Source organism: Branchiostoma floridae, chromosome 3, assembly GCF_000003815.2.
Source record: "Branchiostoma floridae strain S238N-H82 chromosome 3, Bfl_VNyyK, whole genome shotgun sequence".
NCBI classification, from domain to species: Eukaryota; Metazoa; Chordata; class Leptocardii; order Amphioxiformes; family Branchiostomatidae; genus Branchiostoma; species Branchiostoma floridae.
Window position 1 is genome coordinate 31,088,736 of NC_049981.1, and position 10,644 is coordinate 31,099,379.

The 10,644-nt window shown below is 38.5% G+C and overlaps 1 protein-coding gene across 28 annotated transcripts in view; it reads right to left on the reverse strand.

Moving 5' to 3' along the window:
- LOC118411573 (calcium/calmodulin-dependent protein kinase type II subunit delta-like) overlaps positions 1-10,644 on the reverse strand; it is a 112,267-nt gene that overhangs the window by 40,734 nt on the left and 60,889 nt on the right. For all 28 annotated transcript variants that reach the window (XR_004830690.1, XM_035813972.1, XM_035813968.1 and 25 more), the window contains exon 7: positions 3,461-3,563. Coding sequence is in view for 27 of the 28 variants with exons in the window: in XM_035813972.1 (XP_035669865.1) it covers positions 3,461-3,563 (103 nt within the window). In the remaining variant the exon portion in view is untranslated. The remainder of the gene's footprint in view (positions 1-3,460; positions 3,564-10,644) is intronic.

The window sequence follows — 10,644 nt, forward strand, 5'->3', positions numbered from 1 at the left end:
TTTTTTTTCCCATTTGCCACAAGCCAGGTATTCTGCTGGAGATTATGCCAAACCCACAATAACATCTTTAATGGTCTTAGTCCCACTTTAGCAAAACAGAGGTCTGCCAACACTAGCTTGGGTACCTAAACTTAACTTTACCAATTTGGCCAGGCAGAACCCCCAATTTCCTGGGATGCTTGGTTTGGTGTGTCTGTGTTGTTGTTTATCTTTTTGTTGAAGATAACATTTAATTTCATGTGAACTACTTACTGCCAGTCGAATTTGTGAATTGTCATCATGAACACAAAAGAGGCGTGAATCCAGGTCATAGTTGGTGGCATCACGGGGGAAAGTGGAATTAGAAGTTTTTAGTTTTTGTTTGGGTACTTGCCATGAACTTCAAGGAAAGATCACATTACAAACAAAACCCATAAAACAGTTTGGAGTTTTGCAACATGAATGAGGTCTTTGTGATTCTTGGTTAGACAAAAGGGAATCATGATATAAAGTGGTATTCTCACTGATGATCTTTTCTAAAATCTTGAATTTTTTCTTTAAAGTGCACTTCATATTTTCAGGTCCAGAGTATTGTTGAAATACTTGATATGTTTTCGCCAAAAAGGTTGAAACAGGGACCTCCTTGGTTTTTGAGTAAGAAAAGAGTAGACACAGAAAGAACTAATTCAAAATAATTTCCATAGAAAATATTTTGCTTCTACACAAACAAATGTCTGGGAAGACAATGTTTCAGACATAACATTATCCCCAATCTTATATTAAAATGGAATAAGGTAATAGCTTCTGTGCTAATGTCTCCACCTTTAGCTAGTACATACATGACAATAGGGAGCCAAGAGAGGTGTCAATGCTGGGCAGGCTTTATCATTCAAATTCCTGTTGCACACTTGACAAAACACCTTGAGAGCTTGACAGAACCAGGAAAAAAACTGCCATACAACAATAATTACAGTTACAGTAACTCAAGGAGCTTTCATCATTCATTTGTGATGATAGCTCCTTGAGTAACCGTAGTGTTATCTCTGTGTGTAAAATGAAAAACAGTGTTCTACGATAGGCTTTTCCCTGTCTTAAAAAGTTTAAGCCATCAATTCAAAAGTAGGCTATTAAAGTTCAGTGAAAAACAGAACAAACTGGAAAAGCCAAGAAATACAACTATTTATTATCATCTTTATTTGTGGCATGCTATCATGACTAGATTCATCCATTATTACTGTATCATCAGTAAGTCTTGGAGTTAACTAATGAGGTCAGTGAGGAAAGGTTTAGAGAGGGTCTGCATGTTCTTTTCGGTAAGGCGTAGGCAGCCTATTGTTATTTTCCATAACTCTAGGGAAAGCCACCTTATCTACGTAATTCGTAGTGAGGCAACCAAATTCATCATAATTGCCTTCCTTGATTTAGAGTAATACGTAGGGTGTTCTTCTGAATTCTGACAGCATAACTCGTTGTCACAACCCGCCATGCAGACCCAGAGTCTTTAGAGGCACCCGGGGCAGCACATCACTTCTAACTGCAAAACACCGGAATTTGACCAGTGCTCCACCAGATATGAATATTACTACTTCCAGCAAATAGACACAGACTAAGAAATCCATACTCTCCAAGCAGAGGTTATGGCTCTGGCAGTTTATGGACGATTTTGTTGGGCTTTCTATTTTGTCAGATTTTGTCTCAGTTGCTATTGTTGCTAACTTTGGATTGGCGACATAAGACAAATTATGATATACATGACTGTAGTCAGTCACTAAAAGGCAAAAAGGAGACAAAATTGCATGTTGTCATGGCCTTTTCAAGTCTAATACCCCCAGCTGGGTATAAACAAACCTCCTTGGTCTAATACTACCCCAGAAGCAATGACTGTTTTACAGTCAACAGTCTAAGGGGATTGAAGTGTGCCTTATAATCATCAATCCAAATCCTTTCTGACTGTGAAACCGTCGGTCCATTATATGGACCCGAACGGCCCATATCATGACCCGAACGGTCCATATCCTGACAAATTTATTCACGCCTTTCACGCCTTTCCTCACACCTCTCAGAGATGTGTGAGGGAGACCTGCAGAGGTCCAACCTTTTCAACCTTTTTTTTTTGACAAGCTTTTCAAAAAATTCTCTTTAATTACTCTGATTAAATGTTCTTCAAAACCCTCACTAGCCACGAACCACAAAATGTGTACAATTCCTTCAGACCAGTTAAATTAAATTCATCCCACATGTACAACACTACATTTTCTGTATCCATTTGACAACTTTCGACTACCCAAACCTAAAACATTATAAAACGTACCTTCCTGTACCAAGCAATTATACTCTGGGACTCATTGCCATCTGACAATAAGTCACTGCACATTGTCCAGTTTTAGACAAGCCATCTCAAACATTGTATCTCTAAGACCTTTGACCTGAGACACTGTGCTCTATTGTAAATACTTTGATTGTTGATTGTTGTATTTTTTAAAATGTATGTTGTATAGTCATGTTGATTGTTTTGAATCTTGGAAGATGAGCCCAAATGGGCTAAAGGTTAATAACAATCAAAGCAAATTAAACTGTCTCAACATCTCCACCCTGGTGTCAGGAAAAACTGTACACCAACTGAGCCAACTCAGGCACCTCAATGTTATGTTACAAACCATGGAGAGAGAATGTAATGGCCAAAGTCTTGTGTGATTGAAAAAACAAAACAAAACAAAACAAACACATATATTGGACCATCTATAGTGCTATCCTTTCAAAGATGACATTTGTTATGTCTATATTGAGCGTTGAAGTCAAGCAATGCCTTCTTTTGAGTCAGCTAGCTCATGATGCAGAAAAAACAGCTTCTGTTGGGGGACAGGTCCCGAGGATTTCCTGTTCATCCCGCGTCGGCCTCTCCTAGACATACTGAATTGGTCATACACGTGCTAATTACACAAGCTAACCAGGTGTGATTCTAATTAATTCAGTGATTTTCATGGTGTTAATTGTATGCGGTCTGCAATCGGGGTAAGCTTTGAAACCCGAAGGAACAACCTGCTCAGTCCCGCGGGAACAAGAATTTCCTGCGGGAAGTTATGTTCAGACCGCGGGAAAAGCAATTTTTAAAGTCAAATATCTCAAGAAATTTGTACGTTAGGACACTAAAAAAAGTAGCCTGATACTCAGGATAACATGAGCTTTCCAATGGTACGCAAAACTTTGATGTATGTCCAGGAAGAAAAAAGTTGAAAAAATAGGATTTCAACATTGGCTGCGATCAAAACGGAAAATGTACTTCCGGATTTGAACTGACTGGTGATTACTCCTTGACCTAAATTCACTAGGATTGGAGTTGGGTAGTCCAAAACCTGGTATGACCAATTCTTGTTTTGGAAGTTACAATATAACTTTGCTTCAATCTATTGAAAGTGTGTCACACATGTATATAAAACTGCACCGCAGGACGATAAGACGTCCACTCCGTTCCCATACTTACCATACCATGCCTGTTGATCGCCGTTCACTTCGATGGCAAGACCGAAATCTGCAAGCTTCACCGCAGCTCCCTTCTGCTTACTGGCAAGTAACAGGTTCTCAGGCTAAGAGACACGGGGAGAGGCATCTCTTTAAGACAAGCATTTCCCTTCGGGACGGTTACGGGGACCGTCCCGTCGGGGTCTGAGAATCTGCTCCCTGTCAGGAAGGAGAGCAAAGCTGCTGCCAAGCTCACGGACTTGGTGTAAACATCACGCAGCGAGGCCGGAATGACGCGTTTTGGTCCCAAGCTTTGGGGGGGGGGGGATTGATCAGGCTGTTACTACGCTGTGTTGGTACAATGGACAACAAGGTACATGTGCCATTTATAACTCTGCAAGGTGGGAGTAACATGTTTTTGTCCCAAGCATTGGTGGGGGGAAGGCCAATAATTGATCAGGCTGTTAATATGCTGTGTCGGTCAACAACTTAACAAAGGTACATGTACCACTTATAACTAGGCAAGGCAGGAATAATACAGTTTTTGGTCCCAAGCCTTTTTTGGAGAGGGGGGCAAATCCATCAAGCTTGTACTGAGCTGTTTTTTTCTACAACGGACAACAACCTAACCAAAGTACGTGTACCACTTATCACAGTACAAGTTAAATAAAGAAATACAAGACAGGAATAACATGTTTTGTCCCAAGGTCCCAAGGGGGACAGCAGCAAATGAATTGGGCTCAGCCTGGTCATTGCAATATTATACAATCTATTATTTAATCATTTAACTCTTTGTGCTAAAAACAACAAAAACCACTCCACAAATGAAGAGACTAGCTTTGGCTGGACTGTCTTCATGGTTTCATGGTAACAAGACTCTGTTCTAATGACAGTTATCACATATGCCAGACTAACTCCAGGGTAGAACAACAGTATTTGGATTTGGTCCAAAGCTTTTTCGAGCAGCATAAAGATCAGGATCAGAACCAATGCCAAGTCAAGTCTTTGAATAACATTCGTTCATTATAGGATTGTCTGGGACTCAGCTATTTGCATGGCTTGAAGGAGTTAGTTCTGATTGCACTTGGACTTGGCCCAAAGCTTTCGAGGTTGAGCCAGATCTGGCAGCTATATATCCATCCCAACAAGACTGATGATAACTTCGAGCACAATTCAGACATCAAGTGTGTGAATACGAGTAATCTTTGTTCATTACAGGATCAGTCACTGACAGCACGGAGAGGAAGTTTGTCCTGATCAGTGCTTGGGTTCAGTCCAAAGCTTTTTCGGGGGACCAATATAACAGGCTGGGGTCCACTGCAACACAATCAATTCTAACTTTAGACATTAATCATTTCTCAAGTGTTGGAGCAACTTCTTTATCTAATATCTGGAGGCGAATCAGCTAATTTTGAGGCAAGCCTGAGCCTGAGCTGATTGAGGTTGGAGCCCGCCCAAACCTTTTTCGAGCGGAATGTTCAAGATCGAGCGACGTGCCCTTCAAACCTGACTTATCATGATCTAAGGTATCGCTCACTCTACAAGTCCGTGAGTAATGTTCCCTTTCCTTCATTACATTATCAGACTCAGATACAACTACTTGCATGTAAGAGGAGTCTGATCGTGCTTGAATTCTGTCCAAATCTTTATCAAGTGGTGGATAGATTAAGTGGGTGCAACGTAACCATTGTTGGAGAACTGACAAAAACTTTTGCAACACATTCAGAAGTTCCATTCGCAATATACATACTGCAACTCTTGTATCCCCAAAATAACGCAGGACATGGCAACCAAACTTTCCAACGGCGATGACTTTATCCTGCACAGAACCTTAGAGAACAGTGGAGCAAAGTGGAACTATAATAGGGTGGATACCTGACTAAGGTAATGCCAAGAGTGAAACAGAACAACTCCATACTTCCTACATTAAGATCTTGAGTCTTGTACCACATACAAAAAGCAAAGAATGTTCCTATAGTTGAAGTTCAAGAAAGAAAGTGAGAAGTAAACTCCATTTCCTTACTGTGGTACATGTACCAACCTCCGTTTGTGTCTGAAATTACTTGCAATTAAAGTGTTGAAGTGCTAAATTACAAAAGCGGGGAGGGGCAACAACCCCAATTTGGGGTAGTCCTTTCTGTTGCTTAATATCTGAATAAAGTGTATATATATATATCAGAAGAAAGGGGAGGATACTTAAAGAGGGTTGCTACACAAAGTTTGGTTTCTTGCTGTCTGCAGGGGTGTCTTCAGGGCCTTCCCATCCTCCTTGTAGGGACATCCGAAACAGCGAAACCGCCTGTCTGGATGTACCCTGCTTTCTCAGCCGTCACTCTTATATATTAGTTCTTGTGGACGCCCCCCCCCCCCAACCAGCTGTCAGCCAATCAGAGAATAGGCCTTTCAGTTTCCAAAAGGAATCTTGCATATATAAGGATAACCTCATCAATATCTATAAGCAGGTCCATCAGGAACTAAGGGTGACGGTTGAGAAAGCAGGGTACGTCCAGACAGGCAGTTTTGCCGTTGGATGTCCCTGCATAGGAGGATGGGCATCCAGCCCTGGATTCAACTTCTTATAAAGGAGAAAGTTACATTACAATTTTAACCATTTATCATAGACATTTGCATTGTGATAATATCACTAGTACTGTGCACCATTACTGCATAACCATTACCAACATATACATGTACATATGATGTGCTTTGTTCAGTTCAATATAGAAAATTTACATTCAAGCAGCATGCGTAGTGATTGCATAATATACATTCATAAAATGAATAGCAACAGAACGCAACACCACCCCAACAGTAACAACCAACCAACCACGGTGTCACAACCCTCTACAGCATGCCCCGAAACTTCTCGCACTGTTACACAGTACAGTACTGTACAGTGAGTAGAGTATATAATATATCTCAATCCCATGCTGGGATTATGTGAGAGGTGAAAATGAAATGGTTTAATTCGTGTTGTTTACACACAGTTCGTGGCATGGCTGTAACTCCGCACTCTCTCCCGGTGGCAAGGCACAGGCTCAGCAGTGTGGGGTGGGGAAGAAAAGACACAGTTTAACAACATTCCAAGTCTCAAACACTACTTTTCACACATCGATGAAGGTTAGACATCCAAGTAATAGGATACGTTAAAAAGTAGTTACTCAAGCAACTGGATATGATTTTGGAAACGGTCGGACGTTTCAAACAATGTCAGTTGTTTTTCGTCACTCACATCAGTGTTGCTGACGAAAAACAACGGATGTTGTTTGAAACGTCTGCTTTTTGGCACTACATGTACCTTTCATGACGTCATTTCAAGCTTTGTTTGTTTGTTTGTTTGTTTGTATAGGACATTGAAGAGGAATTTAAAACGTGCATGGAGTGTTATATTTTTGGCTACGTTTTTATTACATCAAAAGAGGACTGGTCTTTGGAAGATACAGCTAGACATTTAGCGTATGTTGCTCTTCCAACAGGCTTTGATTTGAATAATTCCAGAATCTTTTAATACACACATAAAATGAAATTTACTAAAATGAGGGAAAAGTACATCCACTCACTTAGAAATACATGTAGGTCTCTGAGGTAACTTCGAAGAAAATTAGAGTGTCTAAATACACATGATATACATGACATTGTGTATCAACAGGTTGAGCAATGAATTTGCCTTAAACACGTAGAACAGTCAGCAGATTATTATTGGATTTAGCAGAGTACTTTGGACAAATGCTTCTCGACCTTTAACTTTTATACCTATGTGTCAGATATTTTGTGGGAAGGTTCTATGTTACATGATGCATCATAATACCCCCCAGTGAGAGTCGTCATGCTTCATTAAAAACTTAAAAATTTCGAAATTAATTTCGAAATTTTGGAAAAATTTCAAAATTTTGGAGGAAAATTTCAAAATTTTCTGGGAAAATTTCGAAATTCTCTTGGAAACTTTCGAAATTTTCCTGTACCTACTTGAAAAATTTCGATATTTTCTTGCACCTACTAGAAAAATTTCGAAATTTTTGATAACTAATACAAGTTAAAATATTTTAGTTAGAGTTGAACAAGGATTTCAAATGAGCTATGCACTTCGTTACTGCACGCTAGACAACTCTCAAGACAACATAACCTTTATAGTATATGCCATCACAGGATACAACCTATTGAATCATCTGAAAATTATCTTCACCTCATCAACATATCAATTCAGACTTTGGGCTTATGAGGTGGTAAAACCAGATGTTTGTCATGTCACTGAAGAAAGACAACAGATATTGTCTAAAGCGACTGGCCGTTTCTATATATTATCAAGCTATTTGAGTAAATGTTACCTTGTATACCTATGGCCTTTATGGCCTTTGTTTCCTGTTAGCTATATTGGCTCTTACCTTGCTATCAGTTGCTTTATGTGATGAACAAATGCATAAATGATCAAAAGAAAGCATCAAATAAATAAATTTTAACAACTGATGACCTACTCTTTAGGCCACATGCCAATTTTACTATATAGAGCCTGAGGACGCTATACACCTGCAAACAACAGTTTATGATTCACAATATAAACTGTCATGTAAGAAACTTGGACAATGATAAGTTTAAGTTACCTTTTCAACAATACACAACAAAGCTAAGATCGTTAGGTCAATTTTACAATTAAACAAGTATGAGTTGAAAAATGACTGATCTGAAAGTAAGTGACAACAGCTAAAGGCACCGAACACAATGCTGGCCAACGCTTCACTTCAAACGTCAATTTCAAAATTGCAACCCGATGTGTGCAACACGTAAGTGAACAGTAAGCAGTGCATAAATCAAGAACATCATACAATCACAACACATTTATGATATCGTATAATGTCTACTCGGGAAAAATTGCAATATCAGTACGTCAAGGTGGTTTGTAACTCTTAAAACTGGGTACACAAAACAGCTGTTGGTGCCATGCAACCTGATTAAAATATTTCAATGGAGAACACCATCATTTGAAAGTTTGTCAGGTTTTAAGTGTTTTGTGGTTCTAGATCCCTTGGTGTCTAAAATGTCAAGACTCTTGAAGGTTTGCATTAGAGTTTTTTGCCCGCAGCGGAATAATGTCTCCCCAGAGACGAAGGGGATATGTAAGTACGAAATAAATACTGTCCCCCGACATCAGACATGCACCTCACTTGTCGAAAATGTTAATTTAATCGCCTGAGCCAAAACATTTTCGCCAAAAATTAACAGTTTTTGCAAAAAAATGTCCGATTTCCCTGGAACCAACTTCATTGCATGCGGAACGGTCCCCAGACATCAGACATGCACCTTGCTTTTCGAAAATTGTTAATTTGCTCACCTGAGCTAAAAAGAGCATTTTTCACAAAAAAATACAGTTTTTGCAAAAGAATGTCTGATTTCCCCGGTACCAACTTCATTGCATGCGGGACGGTCCCCCGACATCAACATTCACCTTGCTTGTCGAAAAATGCTAATTTGCTCGCCTGAGCCAAAAATAGCATTTTTCACAAAAAAAGATGTCCCCAAGTTTCTTTTGGATTTGCGAATAGCTGCAATGACTTTCAAAATAATATCAAGATAAATCTAAACTGCGCTTCTAGAGATAGAAAAACATATGGACATTTTTCGTGCTTGATTGTGAAATATCAATTCTTTTGGTTTATAGGTGTGTCTGAAAAAAACAAGAATTTCATATGACTGAGCTATGAACTTTTTTATGTTTGAAAAATTGCACTTACCATAACTGCACCTGCTACACCTACGCTTCTAATGCAGACCATCATAACTACTAACAGAAATTCAGTTGCAGTTGCAGCAGTTTATCTACAAAGGTTCTTTAGTCTATCACATCCATGTGAGGAACTCGAAAAATGCCAAGCATATCATCAGCTGCCTATTACCAACAATTCACAACAAAGGTAAGTTACCTGTACGCGATGTTCCGTAGGTCAATGAATAAATTGAAAATGAGACAAAAATGACTGATTGCTTCCTTGATTATTTAAAACAAAGAGACGAATAGAGTTGAAGACTCCAGAGTGACAAATACAGTTGAAGACTCCAGTCAAATGCAAATGTACAAGACACGTCCGTTTCAAAATAGATAGCCACCCGCCTTTTTCAACATGTTGTTTGTCAGAAACGCATTATCACAGTAAGCTGTATGTGAAGTAAGCACGCTACGAAAGGACAAACGAAGTTGAAACTTGAATATCCCATGCCGTTATTTCAGGAAAAGAAAGCAATGTCTGAACACCAGTGTTGCTAGGGGCTAGCTGAATCTTTGAACTTGACAAAATAACACCCACTGTGCATGCCGTGCGGTGTGCATCCTAACGAAAGACCCCATAGAAGATACCAATTTCCGTCACATTGCTAGCTTGCTAAAATTTACAAAGCACAAAAAATTTCGAAATTTTCTTGAAAAGAACTAAACAATGAAGTCTCCAATTTCCTAAGGGCTTTCCAAATAACGTTATTTTTTTTTTCCTTAAAAACTTTTTACAGCGAAAAGTGTGTCAAAAATAATATTTAAAAAAAAAATTGGATTTAGATTGAACAGCACAAAAAATTTCGAAATTTTCTTGAAAAGAACTAAACAATGAAGTCTCCAATTTCCTTAGGGCTTTCCAAGTAACGTTTATTTTTTCTTTAAAAACTTCTTATAGCCAAAAGTGTTTCTAAATTAATATCTAAAAAAATAGAATTGGATTTAGATTGAACAGCACAAAAAAATTCGAAATTTTCTTGAAAAGAACTAAACAAAGAAGTCTCCAATTTCCTTCGGGCTTTCCAAATAACGTTCATTTTTTCTTTATAAACTACTTATAGCCAAAGGCAATTCAAGAATATAAAAAATAATTAGAATTAGAATTAGATTTAACAGCACAAAAGATTTCGAAATGTTCTTGAAAAGAACTAAACAAAGAAGTCACAAATCATCTTATAGCCCAAAGCCTTTAAAAATAATATAGACCTGTAAAAAAATTTTAAAATTGCATTAAGATTGATTTCAAATATCTCATAGTTACTACAAAGAATAATGTTTGTTTTTTCGTAATAGTCGTTAAAAGAGTTTGGAAAATAGTTTGAATGAGCCATGATGTTTGTTTGTTTTTTCGTAGAAATTCGTAATAGTAGGCATCCTTCCATCTTTCCAGACTACTTGCCTTACAATAAGTGCCTGTACACTGAAGGCTGAACACAGACTTATATGTG